This window comes from Pseudorca crassidens, chromosome 16 (genome assembly GCF_039906515.1).
Source record: "Pseudorca crassidens isolate mPseCra1 chromosome 16, mPseCra1.hap1, whole genome shotgun sequence".
Taxonomy (NCBI): domain Eukaryota; kingdom Metazoa; phylum Chordata; class Mammalia; order Artiodactyla; family Delphinidae; genus Pseudorca; species Pseudorca crassidens.
The window spans coordinates 45,362,637-45,382,603 of record NC_090311.1 but is presented as its reverse complement, the minus strand read 5'-3'; the positions used below and the strand labels follow the sequence as shown (position 1 = coordinate 45,382,603).

General features: G+C 47.0%; 1 protein-coding gene across 1 annotated transcript in view; it reads right to left on the bottom strand.

Annotated features, from left to right (window-relative positions):
- ALOX5 (arachidonate 5-lipoxygenase) overlaps positions 1 to 10,890 on the bottom strand; it is a 54,223-nt gene extending 43,333 nt beyond the window's left edge. The window contains exons 1-2 of the mRNA XM_067708902.1: positions 10,741 to 10,890; positions 3,230 to 3,428 (exon numbers count right to left, since the gene is read on the bottom strand). Coding sequence (XP_067565003.1) covers positions 3,230 to 3,428; positions 10,741 to 10,890 — 349 coding nt within the window. The remainder of the gene's footprint in view (positions 1 to 3,229; positions 3,429 to 10,740) is intronic.
- Between the last annotated feature and the right edge of the window lie 9,077 nt (positions 10,891 to 19,967).

Sequence of the window (19,967 nt, the reverse complement as noted above, 5' to 3'; positions counted from 1 at the left end):
AGTGAACACAGTCAATGGAACCCCGACTGGCAGGATTCCAGAGCATCACCTGGAAAGGGGGCCTCTGCAGTGAAGAGCTTCTCCAGCTCTCTGTGGTGAAGAGCCGGCTTTTTAAAACTTCCATTCCATCACAGACTGACATTTTTGTAAATAAGTGGGGAGGCTCTAGGCCATTGAAGGCAAGATGAGTATTAAATGTAACAACAGCTGTCACTGGCACATTCATCATCTCTTATCCACCCTTAAAGAACCTGCCTATTTCTCAGGCACCTTGCTCTGAGGAGCTGTATCTCTTTAGCTTTACTGTATGAATAAGTCAGAGAACGTGTAAAATTGCAACCTACCAAGTTTCAAATGGCATATAGCATCCTTCTTCCTGGCCCCACTGACTAACAGAACTTCTGGGAACAAGGCAGGTGACAAAGCCTGGACTGACTACAGCAGAGCTCAGGGGGACAGATTCCAAAAGACTGATATGAGTCTTTCACATAGATGCTTGGAATCCCTGGGACCACAGTGACCCACTGATCTTCCTCTTTGGGCCCCAGTGCCAAGCCTGGGACTGGAGCTGCCTCAGGCAGAGGTGCAATGGGCCAGAGAGCTCTGTGAGGCTCAGAACTGTTGGGTGCTGGTGTGCAATGAGGTGAGAACAGAGGTTGAGTGTACAGGTTTACAAACTTAGAGTAACTTGCTAAAATACTTCTGACTGTTGCATCTGATAATAAAAACAGGGCTTGTATTTTGAATGGCTTTGGTTTGCTTTTTATTTCATTTTTCTAGTAGTTAGTTTTTATTGTATTTTACAAAAATGTCAGTCACCACAGAGAGAGCCCTCTGACTTCTATGGTCACCCCAAGTGCAGTGGTGAAATATTAGATTCCAGAGGTTTCTATGTGGTGAGTGATTGAATCGCTTGTGGGCTGGGCCCCCTCATTTACAGGTTGCCCAAAGGGTTGGTTGTCGTGCCATGTGGTGGACCAAAGATGGCCACAAATTCTTTGACGTTCCTTTCATTGAGAGGAGGTCTATGTTCCCCTTGAGTCTGGGTGGGCTCTGTGACTGCTTGGACCAATAGAAAGTGGTAGAAGTTACACTGGGCCAATTTCCAGGGCCAGGCTTGAAGAAACTGACAGCTTCCACTTTCTGTCTCTTGCTTTTGGAAGCCAGCCACCACAAAAAGAAGTGCAACTACCCTGAGACCACAAAGCTGTGAGAAGCCCAGGCTCTACGGGGAAGCCTTAAAAATGAGATGCCACGTGGAGAGGGAGAGACCACGGAGCCCTGAAGCACACGAGAGGAGAACCATCTTAGAAGCGAATTCTCTAGCCCTTCCCCTCTCAGCGAATGCCCCATGGCTCACAGAGGGACCACCCAGCTGAGCCTTTCCCAAATTCCTGACCCCTAAGATCATGAGCAAAATGAAATGGTTGTTTCAAGCCACTAAGAGTGCTACCCAGCAACTGATAAGTGGAACATACTGGGTGGCTCCCATGTGCCCCTCCAGATCCACCCTTCACCTGTCCTGTCCCTGAAGGTCCCTGATCAATGCATCAGTGGGCTTCACGTTCGGTTCAGCCACTGGAAACCCTGACCAGAGACTGGAGGGTACGGGACAGTGAGGAGAGGACACTTCTTCCCCAGCCTCTCTCTGTAGGGTCTCTCCAGGCTGTCTGCATCTCTGCTGAGGACCAGAGCTCCTCCCAAGGCAGCTCTGGCTCCAGGACACTTCCCTTTTCGGTTATTCTCACATTCTTTCCCTTCCCCGACCCCACCAGGACTAGGAGTTCTAATGGCCCTGCACGCTGGCCTATACCTTCTAAATATCCCAACTGGACAGTGCCGTATGCTTTTTTGTTGGAAAGAGATTCGGGGTCCGTGGGAAGAAGGACTACACATCCGAGACCGTGGGTAGGAGGGGGGCAGGAGGGAGATGTGGAGCTCGCGTTTCTACAGTCCTGGTAAATGAGAAGTGCCCTGTCTGCAGCCTTTCCCATGCTGGCCACCGTAAGACACAGTGACTTTTGTGATCTTCCCTGCCATGAAGACAGGGGATAAAAATCCTTCCTGCCCCAATCATTTAGTTCAGAAATAATCTTGGAATTTTGTTTCTTTTTTTTTTGAATTTTGTTTCTTAAGTTAAATTCCATGTCAGAAGCAATGGGATGTGGCCTGGTAGTTTTAAGAACACCAGGTAGAGAAGACCTTTTCCTCCTGTGTCTTGGTTTTCTTAGCTAAAATAGAGAGGGTACTAATCATTCTCATCTTACCTACCCTGCCAAAGTTCTGTGAAGAGCAAATGAACTAGTGATAGGACATGTGTTGTCAGCTAGGAGGTGTTAATCGGTGGCACTGGAAGCAGCAGCTGTCCCCCTCCTCATTATTCTAGTGGATGCACTAGATCATTTCAGGTTTCGAGAGTGAGCACGCTGAAGGGTCATGACTAAGGTAAGGCAGGATTTTGCCAAGGCATGGGTTTGACTCACACACGCTAAGAGGCTGGTGTGCAAGGGGGGCGTCATTCAGAGGGAAAGAGGCTTTAGCTGACCCCCGCCATCTGCTCCTCTCTCCTCCTCCTCCTCCTCCAGCCAGGCCAGCTGCGTGTCTCTTACCAAGAATGGCCTCCCGAGGAAGTACCAGATTGGGGTTTGCACATTTGAGGGTCTTGCTTAAGAGGGTATATTTTAGGTTCTTTTCTCTTTCAGCAAAAAGTGGGACTTCATGTTTAATGACTGGTGACCGTCGAACACCAGGCCTGCCCACAGTTCCTCTGAGCTGGCACTCAGGCACTCCTGGTCAACCCCTTCCTTTTCCTGGCCTGCATGGGGTCCCTGGAGCCCAAGCCCTACTGTGACCTCACAGAGAGGAGAGCTGAGAACTCAGCTGAAGAACTGCCCATCCAGGGGCACGTCCCAGGGGTATGTGTTACTAGGGACCCCAGTTACCCTCTGGCAAAAAGTGGGTCATAATCTTCTCCTGGAGGATTTTATAGCAGAGAGGGGACACGGCTGGATGGAGCCTGGGGCCTGTCACTTCCCCCTCTGAACCTGGGGCTTGTTAGTACCTAGAGGAAGGTCACACCTCCTACAGGTGCATCGAGGCACGAAGCAGGTGCTCAACCACGGAGAGCATGGTTATTATTCCCATGGATACAGTTCTTCGAGGAAGGAGGGCCTGCAGACTCTCTCATTCCCCAGAAGCCCAGGGAGCGGAAGGGGCCTAAGCCGCTCACCTCGTCCATCTCTCAGGACAATTTCGCTCTCGCCTGAGATCCAGCGGTAGCAGGGGAACTCAATGTAATCCCCGCTGGGCGTCTTCAGCGTGATGTACTTCAGGTACCAGTCGTCATGGAGCCAGTACTTGCGCTTCTCGATTCTGATCAGCTGGATGTCGCCCAGTTCGTCATCAACTACAACATTGTAAGAATCAACCTGAGAAGGAGAAAAGGCAAGTCAGACCATCTGGGAGCTCCTGAGCCTTTGAATCACCCTCAATCAATGTAGCTGAGATGTCTGCCAAATGCCTGTCCTTGGCACGGCTCTGCTGCACCCTGGGTGACAGAGATGGCCGATTCCCCGGCTCTACCCTTAGGCGATGGAAGTCTAGCAAGCAAGGGATGGCGCTGCTCAGAGACAGACATTCTGCTGTCTGCGCACAGCCCAGTGCCAGGCCAGGCTCGTTGAGGGCCTCTGCAGCTGCCCCCACTCACAACAAGGGCAGCAAGGCTGCTGGCCCTGCTACCGTACCAGGCTAGATGGACAAACTGGCCCTCACACACAAGGGCAGCCCTTTACAGCTTGCAAAGGGCTTGCTGACGTTGCTATAGATCCCACAACAACTTTGGGAGGGGTGGGGAGTTATGACCTGTGTCTCAGATGAAGACAGTGAGGTTCAGTAAGCCCCACTTCTACTACTAATTGGCAGAGCTGGAATTCCAATCCAGGTCTTTCCATATCTCTCTCATTCTCAGTGGGGCAAATAACTGAGTGCAAACGGGGAGGCTCAGATAAAAGTGAAGTCACACAGTTCAAGCTGTCCTGGGGCCTCTGCAGTTCACGGAGCCACAGTGATGCCAAGAGAATCAGATAAGCAGTTTCCACTATATCCAAGGCACAGTGGTGGATTGAGGCTGGCCTTGCTACCTCAGGCCACGTGCAGCACTGCTCCCCAGGCTGCTGCCAGGCTCCTGACCCCAGGAGACGGGCTGGCACAGTGGCAGTGCAGGGCAGCCACTCCATGGCTGCTGCATGATCTGCGGATGGCAGATGGGAAGGAAGGATGGGGGCTCAAGCTTCGCATCGGGCATTCCAAAGACCAGTATGTTTGGGGAGCCCCAGACTCAATGCCCTCTGAGGCAATTTCTAAGCCAGATTTCACCCATCTTTGAACTTCTTCCTCGGTGGCAGGCTTAGAGTTCTCAGTGTGATGGTGAAGTAAGTGGAGGGGAAGGGTGTTCATCTCGCACATGACCCCATGCATCCCCATTTCCATCCTTCTCCCTCCAAATGCCACTGGGAGGACTTCTTAAAGGGAGTGGGAAGTTGAACATTTTCAGCAAAGCCCTTGGCTCTGAGCACAGTGAGCAGCTCGCATGTCCTGGCTGCCTCAGATGCCAGATGCTTGTGGTCAGAAAGGGAAGTCTCTTCCTAGTGCCCGGTGGTCTGGGCCTGGGTCCTCAGTTAGAAACACTTTCTGGGGACAGAGGAGCCAGCCTGTGGGCTGGGTCCCTAACAGGTGTGCCAGCACATCTGTCCTGCCCAACCTGCAGGTCAAAGAACCCTCCTGCCCCACAGCATGGCCCCTGGGATACCAGGGGCCACAGGTGAGGTCACAGAGAGCATTGCCCCCCAGGGCCTGTGGGACCTCAGGCAGAGGGGCCTGTCTGTACCACAGGGCGCCGATCCGTGGGGAGAAGGCGGTAGGCCCCGGATAGAGTTGGGAGAGGAGTCCCAGTGAGGGGCTGGATGACCTAAGGAGCTGGGAGGAGGGAGAGGAAAGGAAGGACACAGCTCTTGTTGGGTGGCTTCCCAGGGGTGGGAAGAGAAGGGAGGCCCCTGAGCTGAGGCATCAGTGGGCCAGGGCAGGAAGGTTTTGATGGAGCAAGGGGCCCAACGTCCACCTGGAGAAGCAGAGTGGGGACTGGTGGCTTAAGACTGGACGTTTGCAGGGCCCACCCCATTCGAAGTCCCACCTGCCACGAGTATCTGCAGAGACCGTGGCCCTCTTGCGGGGTCAAGACAGAGATTCCCACCGAGGACTGGAGGGAGGGCAGTGAGGGGCAGAGGGCGAGGTGAGCCCGAGTGTCAGGGCAGCTCAGAAAGCCTCAGGGGCCTTGAGTTCACATCCCAGCTCCAAAGTAACTGACCATGGGCCAGGGCAAACTGTTACACTCTCTGAGGCTATGTTTCTTCATCTATCAAGGGGAGATCACGCTTAGCTTGCAGGACCATTGAGAAATCCAAATGACATGATGCCTGAGTGGGCTCCTTTCTCCAGAGGCACAGGCCACCAGCTGCTGTGTGTATCAGAACCACCTGGTCCTCCCTCCTTGACTCCTGGGGCGTCAGCAAGTCCCACACTGCCTGCGAGCGGCTCTGAGCTAGCATGGGCCCCTGCGCTGAGGTCCATGCTTGACTACATGTGCCACATTGAGTAGCCAGAAGTAGAGACGGGAGGAAGAAATTGAGCCCATGAGCAGAAACAACTTGGCTCAAAACCTGAAGGGAATTCCCGTGAGGATGGAGAAGGGGCCTTGAGGCCGAGTGAGAACCGGAGGCATTTTTGTTGCTGGCAGTGCAGATCGAGCAAAGGAAGTCAGCGTGGGTTGAGGCCTGGGCCTGGGCTCGGGTTGGCTGCTCCAAGGGAAGTGGCTTTCCTGTGGCTCCGAGGGGCTACAGGAGGCTGCAGGTGTCTGGGAGGCTGAGGCGAAGCGGGGGAGGATGGCCATCTAAAGTAACAGGTGCCATAAGCATCTGAGGTGGGCGACTCTCACGGCAGGGAGGAGCCTTGGATCACAAAGGGAAGGGAGATGGGGCCCAGGGAGCCTCTCCAGGGCGATTCTCAGAGGGAGGGCCAGATGTCCAACTGAGGGTGGGGACTGATAAGGAAGAGACGGAGTAGCTTCTCTGAGAGAAGGGAGAACAGGGTCACCCTGGGCACACCTATGGTGCAGTCACAGGAGAATGGGCCCTCCAGGTCACCCTTTCCCAATGACCCACAGGCACCTGGCAGAGGGCCCTGGAGTTTCACCCGGATGAAATCACTGGACAGACCTACAGGGACTCAGTAGGCCATCTGACAGGGTCTTGCAATGCGAGAGGACTGCCAGTCTGGCTTGTCTCTGGCTGGCCGTGGCTTCAGGCCCGGTGCTACAGGAGGTGAACCAGGGCCCGAGTTCAGTCCCACCTAACTCAGGCAGTCTCAGGGACAAAGTCCGGTGACACTGACACTGGCATCCAAGGGCGCCACTGCTGGAGAGTCACAGGGGATAGAGAGGGGCCTCCAGGAAGATCTCAGGGTCCTGTGTGTCAAACAGCAAAGTCAGGTCTTTGGAAGATACAAACAGCTACAGGGTGTGACAACCTTCCTTCCTCCTCTCCCTGGGCCAGTATGCTGGGTGGATACTGTGTTTGTTGACTAATTTGCCTTGACACGTTAATATCACATGTCCATTCTGAACAGGATACAGTATCAACAATGGATGGCACGGAGCATAACAGGCCCTCAAAAAATACAGGATATGTGCATGGCCGAGGGGATGATTATCTCATTTTACAGTTGGAAACTGAGGCTCAGAGAGGTCAGGCAGCTACCATGCTAGTGAGTAACTGGTGGCCCCACGATTGGAACCCACACCTGTGTGATGGCCTAACCTGGGTTCCTCTCACTGTTTCCCATGGCCACATTGTGGGAAAAGCCTTGGCCTGGGAGCCAGGTGACCTGGCTTTGAGCCCTGGTTCAAGCCCTCCATGGAGTATGAAGGGGCAATGTGGGGTGGGGTGGAGGACAAGGAAAAGCTTCCTACAAGGTGGCATTTGAGGCAGCTCTTGGGAGTTGGTAAGATTTCAGAGGTGAGTTGAGTGGAGAAGAAGGGGAACGGGTAGGGCATTCTGAATGTAGAGAAAGGAGGTGAGGAATTCGCATGTGAGAGGAGGAGGCTGGAGCATGGAGTTCTCGGGGCAGAGGTGGTGGGTGCAGTGGTCAGACACTGGAAAGAGACATGGAGCCTGGGAAACGTGATATTCACCAGTCCTTCCTCAGAATGGCCAGTTTGCTGATTTCACCCGTTGCTCTCAATCCTCTATTGGATACACAACTTTAAGGCTTTTGAATATTTCAGCAAATTGTTAGCTGGCCAGTTTTTTGCTTGATCTTTTTTTTTTAATTAATTAATTTATTTATTTTTGGCTGAGTTGGGTCTTCATTGCTCCGCACGGGCTTTCTCTAGTTGTGGCGAGCAGGGGCTACTCTTCGTTGTGGTGTGCGGGCTTCTCATTGTGGTGGCTTCTCTTGTTGCAGAGCAAGGGCTCTAGGTGCATAGGCTTCAGGAGTTGTGGCATGTGGGCTCAGGAGTTGTGCACGGGCTTAGCTGCTACGCGGCATGTGGGATCTTCCCGGACCAGGGCTCGAACCCATGTCCCCTGCATTGGCAGGTGGATTCTTAACCACTGCACCACCAGGGAAATCCTGCTTGATCTTTATATCAGCATTTAAAGAAAGGTTTCATTTGTTTCTGCCCCAGATCCCTGCTACAGCAAGGACAGAGAAGAGTCATGATGTGGTCCAGCCTGGACTGCCTGTCCTGGAGGGGGCTAGTGAGGGGCTGGTGGGTAGTGGGAGGGGCTGTGGAGTAGAGACAGAGGGAGATGATTAAGGGGTGGACAAGGGAGAGGCTGGGGCAGAGAGAGGGAGAAAAGGGGCAGTGGTTAGGGAGGCTGAGGGAGCAAAGAATGGGGGAGCTGGGGGAATCTAGGAGACAGCAGAAGGGATAAATTGGAGCAGTAAACAAGAGAGAAACGAGGGACATGGGGAATTGTGGGGAATAGGGAGCAGAGGAAGGAAGAGAAGGAGGAAGAAGAGGCAGAATGTAGGGAAGAGATGGGACAGAGAGGGAAGGTGGGGGATAGAGAGATTGAGGGTCAGAAGGAAATATTTACTCTTCAGTACTATATTATCATTTCTGAGAAGGCGGTATTCTAGAATACATTCTTCATGAATATATTGTAAGAATATTCACAGAAAATATTTAAGAAGTATAGTTGTAAGACTCGTTCACACGTACTGAGTACATTCAAGGGTGATATACTAAGCATCACCCTACTGCCTTTCGCTTTCTTAAAAGTGCTGCCAGGGAATGAAAAAGGGTCAGGTAAGATTTCCCAGAAATCTTCGGATCTGTGAAAGTTATCCCATCGGGACTTGAATTACTTTAAATCGACAGAGCCAAAGAAACAAATCAATTTGCTAAATTTGGGCTACGTCTCTGGGCTATGTGGGTCCACCGCCTGGGCTTTCCCAGCAGATGGCGTGACGCTTGACAGGACAATATCACCTGCGAAGGACCCCAATTCCCAATCCTGTCCTGAATCACTTGGCAGAACTCTGATGAGAATAACCAGGGATTTGTGACTCAATTTATTGAGAAAAAAATCAGTCCCATCCATTTATAGGACTGAATTTTGCATGGGAGAATGCGGTATTGACCTGCCAATGAGCTGGAAATGACTGAATTGGTTGCCCAGAAAAAGTCTTTATTGTTGTTACTGTAACTGTTATTATCTATAATGATTGTAACACTTTTCGGGTAAAATGGGTTAGCCTTATCTTCTCTGCAAGTATTTCCTCTAAGATTTCTCCTTCACCTTTACCCAAATGGGACGGATTGTCCTTAAGAGACATTGGCTGGAGATTGAGGAAGTAGATCTGGGCTGTGCAAGACCAAGTGTGGAGTAACTTTGCATAAGCAGAAGCTTTCTCAAAAGATGATTTTTTTCAAAGAGCCTTTTGGAGCCAGCGATTCCCCTGCAGTGCCCCTCCTGACCTGCCCCCTCTCACCACAATGGAAATGTGACATGCAAATCTCTCCTGAAATTTGCTGCTGGGACTCTCACTGAAGTGTTTAATCATAATGTCATTTGAATGAATTCTCAGGGTGGGGAAATAATGAACAGAGGGATGCTTTCACCCCTCTTCTAACGACCCTTTTATGGTCACATCCCCGTACCTCCCCTCTGAGAAGCCACACCCGGCTGCTTATGCTGCACACTGATGTGTGTCGTATGTGGAGGAGAACGGACCCACTGTGGACCACTTATAAAGGCAGAGAAGTCTGTAACCTGTTCTCCTCCCATAAGTGTTGGGGGAATCCATGAAATAATGGAAATAATTATTTCTGATGGCGCTTCAGAATGGCCGAGGGTGTCATTATCCCAAATGGATGACTCATTAGCCCTCCTGCACCACCATCCTCTGGGCCAGTTCCCTGGTTGGGGAAACCAAACAATAGGAGGTAGTTCTTATACTCAACACCTAACTCTTCTAGAAGGGTACTCTAGCCACATTAATATGACGAACTTGGCTAAGTGTCAGATGGGCTTATAGCGAGGTTCTGAGGCTCCTGGGTAGGAATCAAGCTCACTTTGAGTTTGGAATCTGGAAAAGGAGTGGGCTATTATTTGCTTACTTTAGGCTCTGCAGACCTAAAACACGCTTCATGAATATTATCCAAGAAGTATTTGGTTGAACCATATGAAATTGCCAGTTTTGTCAAAAATAGTCAACTATGAGCAATTCCTTATGGTTCAACCAAATAATGAAGAGATAAAAAAGACAGCTTTGTGAAATCTAAGTCCTTTTGGTCCAGTTCAGAAGCTGGGGGTGGTAGAAGGGAACAGATATTTCCTGGGCACCTGTAGTGTGTTGGAGCTGTCACAATAGTCACTTCATGAGCACTTAAGTAATGAACACTTAATAAGCCCAGTGGACTGGGCACATCACACCAAACACTTGGCGAGGATCGCCACCTGCTGTGCTGCTCACAGAGAAAGCTACAGGCTGGAATTCACGCCAGGTCAGCATGGGGAGCCCACTTCTGAATGAATCCTCACACAGCGCCTGGCATCACAGACTGGACGTGCAGTCAACACGCTCCCTTTGCTCCCTGAACTCTCAGGCTCCAGGGTCTCTGGTGAGGAGGGGAGAGGGGAAGCCCTCCTCCCTCTTTCTCTTCTGAGCCCTCACACTCAGGGTGGGAGTGTTCCCTGGTGTACACTCTGCTGGGAGCCAGCGACGACCTCCAGGTTTGCAAAAGGCTTCTCCTGGCCTGGGTCTCTCGTTCTTTCCCTCTGCATTCCTCTGGGGACCTCTCCTGAGAATGTGAGCTGCCCAGGTGTGGAGACATAAGCTAGTGCCACTCTGGGCCACCGGCTCGAACTCCTAGACCAGCCTGAAGCCAACTTGTACTTTACATTTGGGGAAACTGAGGCCCAGAGAGGGGGCAGAGTGAGCTAGTGGTTAGGCCCGGATGGAACTCAGGCCTCTGGACCCCCAGCCCTGCGCGTTCTCCCCACAGCCGAGGTGCCACCTGTGGAGTCCTAGGAAGTGGGGCACAAGTAATGGTGGTCACAGCGCTTGCCCAGTTAAGTGGCCTCTCAGAGCCCCTCGCCCCCGAACTTGAGTCCCAGCCGCCCCGATGTCCGCACCCTGTCCCGGCCACCCCAGCCCGTCAGGGCCGGGCGTCCTCACCGCGCCGCGCTCAAAGTCGTTGTAGAAAGGCTTGTCCAGCAAGTGCTTCTCGCTGCAGCCCGCGGAGCCCACGAGGCTGAGGTAGATGTAGTCGTCGGTGCCCGCGAACCACTGGCTGCCGGTGGCCACGGTGACGGTGTAGGAGGGCATGGTGGCGCGCAGCGAGGACCGCGGGGCGCGGGCGCAGCGAGCACTGAGAGCCTTCGCGCGCCGGTACGCTGGTCTCCGCCCCGCGCCCACCCCGCGCGGTAGCTTCCTGCCTCTGAGCGTCCGGGGCCCCTGCCGCCCCCCTCCGCCTCCTGCCCGCCCTGCCCCCGGCCCCGCCCTCCCGGAGCTCTGACCTCGCCGGACCCGCCTCGGACTCGGTAAGCGCGACCGTTCCTGCACCTCACCTCCTCCACTTGGCCTCTGTTTTGGCAGTCAGGGGACTGGGGCCACCTCAGCTGCTATCCCCTCCTCCCTCCCTCTATTCATTCTCTCACTCAGTTTCTCTTCACCCTTCCCTCCTGCCTCGGCTTCCCTCACTGCCAGGCCCTTGTGAGGCATTAGGGTTGGACTCCAGGGATGCCTGGAAAACGAGACACAGTTCCTGCTCTCACCAAGTCCCCAGGGTTAGAGGGAGGCCGCGCGACTGGGGCACTTAGCCATGCTGTGATTACTGAGAGCAGGGGTGCTCTGGGAGTCTACAGAGGGAAGAGGAGCCCACCTGGGGAGTCAGGAAAGCTTTTGGAGGGGTGACACCTGAGCTGGTACGGTGGAGCGCAGAGACTTCCGTGGGCATTGGCTTCTTCCACAGGCTTGGCTGAACGTCACTCTGCGCCGGGTGCAGGTGGGCACTGAGGTGAGTCAGGTGCCAGCCACACTTAGGCCTGGAGATTGTCAGTGTGTAGTGGGAGGAGGGCAGCCAGAGAGAGGGAGGCCAGGATAAGAAAACCCGAATCTGGACACCTAAGGGGTTGTCTGGAGGAGGTTGATGCGCTCGGAGGCGAGGGGTTGCAGAACTCGGGGGCAGGGAGGCTGGGCGTGTGATGGGAAAGGGGGTAGACTTCTTTGGAGATGTCTTCTGGGAATAGAACCACGGCTGGAAGTCCTAGGGAAGAAGATGTGGACTCCACAGCAAGGATGTTCCATGAGTTAGAGGTGGTACTTGGAAAACCCGCTGCCTGGCAGAGTAATTGGTTGGCTATCATTTACTTTTAATTAATTAATATTTTAATTTATTTAAAAATTTTTTATCGGCTTTCTAACTGATGATGGGCGAGGCTTGGAAGGCATGGTAGTAAAAGGCTTTGGACACTAGAAGGAAGCTTCGTGCGGGTGGTAAGCTTTCCAACTGCTGTGACCTGATCTCAGAAGTCTTCTGTATTCCCCTACACGTCCTCTGTACCCAGCTTCAGAACTGGGTCTGACTGTGGTACACATTCAGTAATGAGTTGAACTGAATTTAAAAATAAGTTCATTCCACGTGAGGTGGTGGGTACATGAAGTCACCTGTTCTGCACACTCACTTTTGGGGATGGGCAAAGAGACAGGCTCAAGGCAGTCTCCCCATTTCTGGGAGCCTGGGCTCCATCTGGTGGCAAGTCCCGCTTTCTCCTCTGCCTGACAGGACCACCACTCTGGACAGAGAGAGAGTGAGTACTTGCCATTCTCTACAGGTGGGAGATGAGGGCAGATTTCAGTGGGACTGGCTTTATTTATCAAAGGACAAACACCAGAGGGATTCTCTGGGAATCAAACTGTAGGACATGAAAGACTCGGGCTACAGCTGAGATAGGGTGGATGAAGATCACAAAAGTGGGATCCAACCCCTGCCACGCAAAATATATGTTCCAGGAAACCCTGGAGAAGGTGTGAAGGATAGCTATGGAATTGTCCTTCAAATCTAAGAATAATAGGGCTATTGTCTTGCTAAAAAAAGGAAATACAACATATTTTTTGATGAAAGTAATGAACTATCTTTTTTAGAAAATAAAGAAAAGTTTGATACACAAATAAAGCTCATAACAATATGCAGAAAAAACAATTAGTAAACATTTACTAACTACATTAGACATTTTTACATTAAGAGCACATTGTAAGTGCAATTTCCTGTTTTATTTCCATTTTCTTTAATATTATAACATATTTTCCTATATAATTTCACGTTTTAAGTATTTCATTGACTGTGTAATATTTAATTGTATGGATATACCACCATTTCCTTAATTAGTCCACTATTCTTGGGCATTTAGGTTGCTTTCCCTCATAAATAATGCTATAGTACATATTTTGTGCTTAAAACATTAAAAAATTTTTTCTTAATATAGGGACTTAGAAATGGGCCAAAGCGTATGAACATTTTAAGACCTTTTTAACGTTATTAAGCTACTTCCCCAAGCACTGAGTTAATTTATACTCATGCCATTTACTCTCATGCAGAACACGGAATGTTTGTTTCATAGAAACTTTGCCACCTTGGGATAGTTTCCAAAATATCTCCAACTTGTCCTCACTGCTCTGCCCTGGTTCAGGCTTTCAACACCTCCTGTATGGACTGTAGTGACTGCTTCCTACCTAATCTCTTTACCTCTAGTCTAACTCCCATCCCCCCACCAGTTCCCCAATTCTCTAGCTAGAATTATTTCTCTTTAACATAGGTGGGATCATCTACTGCCTTAAAGTCCATCATTGCATGCTTTTCATTCTTTCTTTCCTCCATTCCTCCCTCCCCGTCTCCCTTCCTTCCTTCCCTCCTTCTTTGTTACAGCTTTATTGAGATGTAATTAGCATGCCATACAATTCACTCATTTAAAGCATACAAGTCAGTGGTGTTTAGCAATATTCAGAGAGCTCTGAGACCATCACCACAATCAATTTCAGAATATTTTCATCATTCCATTAGTAGTCACTTCCCATTGCCCTCCTCATCTTTCCAGTCAGGGTAAACACACCTATTTTCTGCTTTATAGATTTGCCTATTCTGGACATTTCATATGAGTGGAATCATACAATATGTGCCATTTTGTGACTGACTTCTTTCACTTAGTATCATTTTCCCCCCCAGATTCATCCACATTGCAGCAAGTATCAGTACTTTATTCCTTTTTGTTGCTGAATAATAATCAATTTTATGGATACACCACATTGTGCTTATCCATTCATCAGATGATGGAAGTTTGAGTTGGGGCTATAATGAATAATGATGTTATGAATATTCATGTATAAACTTTTGTGTATACATATGTTTTCAGTTCTTTCGGGGAGATAACTAGGAGGAGAATTGCTGGATCATATGGTAACTCTATGTTTTTAGCATTTTGAGGAAATGTCATATTGTTTTCCAAAGTGGCTGTACCATTTTACATTTTTATCAGCAATATATGATTCCATTTTATCCATATCCTCGCCAACACATTATACTCTTTGTGAAGGGGTATCTCATTGTAGTTTTGATTTGCACTTTTCTAATGATGTTGAGTATCTTATCTCATGCTATTGGCCAATAATATATCTTCTTTTGAGAACTGTATATTCAGATCTTTGACTCATTAAAAATTTTAGCTTATTTATCTTTTCATTATTTTTTATTTATTTATTTACTTTTTACATCTTTATTGGAGTATAACTGCTTTACAATGGTATGTTAGTTTCACCTTCACAACAAAATGAATCAGTTATATATATACATATGTTCCCATATCTCTTCCCGCTTGCGTCTCCCTCCCTCCCACCCTCCCTATCCCACCCCTCCAGGCGGTCACAAAGCACCGAGCTGATCTCCCTGTGCTATGCGGCTGCTTCCCACTAGCTTTCTACCTTACGTTTGGTAGTGTATATATGTCCATGCCTCTCTCTCGCTTTGTCACAGTTTACCCTTCCCCCTCCCCATAGCCTCAAGTCCATTCTCTAGTAAGTCTGTGTCTTTATTCCTGTTTCACCCCTAGGTTTTTCATGACATTTTATTTTCTTAAATTCCATATATATGTGTTAGCATACGGTATTTGTCTCTCTCTTTCAGACTTACTTCACTCTGTATGACAGACTCTAGGTCTATCCACCTCATTACAAATAGCTCAATTTCGTTTCTTTTTATGGCTGAGTAATATTCCATTGTATATATGTGCCACATCTTCTTTATCCATTCATCCGATGATGGACACTTAGGTTGTATCCATCTCTGGGCTACCGTAAATACAGCTGCAATGAACATTTTGGTACATGACTCTTTTTGAGTCATGGTTTTCTCAGGGTATATGCCCAGTAGTGGGATTGCTGGGTCATATGGTAGTTCTATTTGTAGTTTTTTAAGGAACCTCCATACTGTTCTCCATAGTAGCTGTGCCAATTCACATTCCCACCAGCAGTGCAAGAGGGTTCCCTTTTCTCCACACCCTCTCCAGAATTTATTGTTTCTAGATTTTTTGATGATGGCCATTCTGACTGGTGTGAGATGATATCTCATTGTAGTTTTGATTTGCATTTCTCTAATGATTAGTGATGTTGAGCATTCTTTCATGTGTTTGTTGGCAGTCTGTATATCTTCTTTGGAGAAATGTCTATTTAGGTCTTCTGCCCATTTTTGGATTGGGTTGTTTGTTTTTTTGTTATTAAGCTGCATGAGCTGCTTATAAATTTTGGAGATTAATCCTTTGTCAATTGCTTCATTTGCAAATATTTTCTCCCATTCTGAGGGTTGTCTTTTGGTCTTGTTTATGGTTTCCTTTGCTGCGCAAAAGCTTTTAAGTTTCATTAGGTCCCATTTGTTTATTTTTGTTTTTATTTCCATTTCTCTAGGAGCTGGGTCAAAAAGGACCTTGCTGTGATTTATGTCATAGAGTGTCCTGCCTATGTTTTCCTCTAAGAGTTTGATAGTTTCTGGCCTTACATTTAGGTCTTTAATCCATTTTGAGCTTATTTTTGTGTATGGTGTTAGGGAGTGATCTAATCTCATACTTTTACATGTACCTGTCCAGTTTTCCCAGCACCACATATTGAAGAGGCTGTCCTTTCTCCACTGTACATTCCTGCCTCCTTTATCAAAGATAAGGTGACCATATGTGCGTGGATTTATCTCTGGGCTTTCCGTCCTGTTCCATTGATCTATATGTCTGTTTTTGTGCCAGTACCATACTGTCTTGATTACTGTAGCTTTGTAGTATAGTCTGAAGTCAGGAAGCCTGATTCCTCCAGCTCCGTATTTCGTTCTCAAGATTGCTTTTGCTATTCGGGGTCTTTTGTGTTTCCATACAAATTGTGAAATTTTTTGTTCTACTTCTGTGAAAAATGCCAGTGGTAGTTTGATAGGGATTGCATTGAATCTGTAGATTGCTTTGGGTAGTAGAGTCATTTTCACAATGTTGATTCTTCCAATCCAAGAACATGGTGTATCTCTCCATCTATTTGTATCATCTTTCATTTCTTTCATCAGTGTCTTACAATTTTCTGCATACAGGTCTTTTGTCTCCTTAGGTAGGTTTATTCCTAGATATTTTATTCTTTTTGTTGCAATGGTAAATGGGAGTGTTTTCTTGATTTCACTTTCAGATTTTTCATCATTAGTGTATAGGAATGCCAGAGATTTCTGTGCATTAATTTTGTATCCTGCTACTTTACCAAATTCAGTGATTAGCTCTAGTAGTTTTCTGGTAGCATCTTTAGGATTCTCTATGTATAGTATCATGTCATCTGCAAAGAGTGACAGCTTTACTTCTTCTTTTCCAATTTGGATTCCTTTTATTTCCTTTTCTTCTCTGATTGCTGTGGCTAAAACTTCCAAAACTATGTTGAATAAGAGTGGTGAGAGTAGGCAGCCTTGTCTTGTTCCTGATCTTAGTGGAAATGCTTTCAGTTTTTCACCATTGAGGACGATGTTGGCTGTGGGTTTGTCATATATGGCCTTTATTATGTTGAGGAAAGTTCCCTCTATGCCTACTTTCTGCAGGGTTTTTATCATAAATGGGTATTGAATTTTGTCAAAAGCTTTCTCTGCATCTATCAAGAAGATCATATGGTTTTTCTCCTTCAATTTGTTAATATGGTGTATCACGTTGATTGATTTGCATATAATGAAGAATCCTTGCATTCCTGGAATAAACCCCACTTGATCATGGTGTATGATCCGTTTAATGTGCTGTTGGATTCTGTTTGCTAGTATTTTGTTGAGGATTTTTGCATCTATGTTCATCAGTGATATTGGCCTGTAGTTTTCTTTCTTTGTGACATCCTTGTCTGGTTTTGGTATCAGGGTGATGGTGGCCTCGTAGAATGAGTTTGGGAGTGTTCCTCCCTCTGCTATATTTTGCAAGAGTTTGAGAAGGATAGGTGATAGCTCTTCTCTAAATGTTTGATAGAATTCGCCTGTGAAGCCATCTGGTCCTGGGCTTTCACTTGTTGGAAGATTTTTAATCACAGTTTCAATTTCAGTGCTTGTGATTGGTCTGTTCATATTTTCTATTTCTTCCTGATTCAGTCTTGGCAGGTTGTGCCTTTCTAAGAATTTGTCCATTTCTTCCAGGTTGTCCATTTTATTGGCATAGAGTTGCTTGTAGTAATCTCTCTTGATCTTTTGTATTTCTGCAGTGTCAGTTGTTACTTCTCCTTTTTCATTTCTAATTCTATTGCTTTCAGTCTTCTCCCTTTTTTTCTTGATGAGTCTGGCTAATGGTTTATCAATTTTGTTTATCCTTTCAAAGAACCAGCTTTTAGTTTTATTGATCTTTGCTATTGTTTCCTTCATTTCTTTCTCATTTATTTCTGATCTGATTTTTATGATTTCTTTCCTTCTGCTACCTTCGGGTTTTTTTTGTTCTTCTTTCTCTAATTGCTTTAGGTGCAAGGTTAGGTTGTTTATTCGAGATGTTTCCTGTTTCTTAAGGTAGGATTGTATTGCTATAAACTTCCCTCCTAGAACTGCTTTGCTGCATCCCATAGATTTTGAGTCATCGTGTCTCCATTGTCATTTGTTTCTAGGTATTTTTTGATTTCCTCTTTGATTTCTTCAGTGATCACTTTGTTATTAAGTAGTGTATTGTTTAGCCTCCATGTGTTTGTATTTTTTACAGATCTTTTCCTGTAATTGATATCTAGTCTCATAGCGTTGTGGTCAGAAAAGATACTTGATACAATTTCAATTTTCTTAAATTTACCAAGGCTTGATTTGTGACCCAAGATATGATCTATCCTGGAGAATGTTCCATGAGCACTTGAGAAAAATGTGTATTCTGTTGTTTTTGGATGGAATGTCCTATAAATATCAATTAAGTCCATCTCGTTTAATGTATCATTTAAAGCTTGTGTTTCCTTGTTTATTTTCATTTTGGATGATCTGTCCATTGGTGAAAGTGGGGTATTAAAGTCCCCTACTATGAATGTGTTACTGTCGATTTCCCCTTTTATGGCTGTTAGTATTTGCCTTATGTATTGAGGTGCTCCTATGTTGGGTGCATAAGTATTTATAATTGTTATATCTTCTTCTTGGATTGATCCCTTGATCATTATGTAGTGTCCTTCTTTGTCTCTTGTAATAGTCTTTATTTTAAAGTCTATTTTGTCTGATATGAGAATTGCTACTCCAGCTTTCTTTTGGTTTCCATTTGCATGAAATACCTTTTTCCATCCCCTTACTTTCAGTCTGTATGTGTCTCTAGGTCTGAAGTGGGTCTCTTGTAGATAGCAAATATATGCGTCTTGTTTTTGTATCCATTCAGCCAATCTATGTCTTTTGGTGGGAGCATTTAGTCCATTTACATTTAAGGTAATTATCGATATGTATGTTCCCATTCCCATTTTCTTAATTGTTTTGGGTTCGTTATTGTAGGTCTTTTCCTTCTTTTGTGTTTCTTGCCTAGAGAAGTTCCTTTAGCAGTTGTTGTAGAGCTGGTTTGGTGGTGCTGAACTCTCTCAGCTTTTGCTTGTCTGTAAAGGTTTTAATTTCTCCATCAAATCTGAATGAGATCCTTGCTGGGTAGAGTAATCTTGGTTGCAGGTTTTTCTCCTTCATCACTTTCAATATGTCCTGCCACTCCCTTCTGGCTTGCAGAGTTTCTGCTAAAGATCAGCTGTTAACCTTATGGGGATTCCCTTGTGTGTTATTTGTTGTTTTTCCCTTGCTGTTTTTAATATGCTTTCTTTGTATTTAATTTTTGACAGTTTGATTAATATGTGTCTTGGCGTATTTCTCCTTGGATTTATCCTGTATGGGACTCTCTGTGCTTCCTGGACTTGATTAACCATTTCCTTTCCCATATTAGGGAAGTTTTCAACTATAATCTCTTCAAATATTTTCTCAGTCCCTTTCTTTTTCTCTTCTTCTTCTGGAACCCCTATAATTCGAATGTTGGTGCGTTTAATGTTGTCCCAGAGGTCTCTGAAACTGTCCTCAGTTCTTTTCATTCTTTTTTCTTTATTCTGCTCTGCATTAGTTATTTCCACTATTTTATCTTCCAGGCCACTTATCCGCTCTTCTGCCTCAGTTATTCTGCTATTGATCCCATCTAGAGTATTTTTCATTTCATTTATTGTGTTGTTCATCATTGTTTGTTTCATCTTTAGTTCTTCTAGGTCCTTGTTAAATGTTTCTTGCATTTTCTCTATTCTATTTCCAAGATTTTGGATCATCTTTACTATCATTATTCTGAATTCTTTTTCAGGTAGACTGCCTATTTCCTCCTCATTTGTTAGGTCTGGTGGGTTTTTATCTTGCTCCTTCATCTGCTGTGTGTTTTTCTGTCTTTTCATTTTGCTTATCTTACTGTTTTTGGGGTCTCCTTTTTGCAGGCTGAAGGTTCGTAGTTCCTGTTGTTTTTTGTGTCTGTCCCCAGTGGCTAAGTTTGGTTCAGTGGGTTGTGCAGGCTTCCTGGTGGAGGGTACTAGTGCCTGTGTTCAGGTGGATGAGGCTGGATCTTGTCTTTCTGGTGGGCAGGTCCACGTCTGGTGGTGTGTTTTGGGGTGTCTGTAGACTTATTATGATTTTGGGCAGCCTCTCTGCTAATGGGTGGGGTCGTGTTCCTGTCTTGCTAGTTGTTTGGCATAGGATGTCCAGCACTGTAGCTTGCCCATCGTTGAGTGAAGCTGGGTGCTGGCGTTGAGATGGAGATCTCTGGGAGATTTTCGCCGTTTGATATTATGTGCAGCTGGGAGGCCTCTTGTGGACCAGTGTCCTGAAGTTGGCTCTCCCACCTCAGAGGCACAGCACTAACTGCTGGCTGCAGCACCAAGAGCCTTTCATCCACACGGCTCCTTAAATT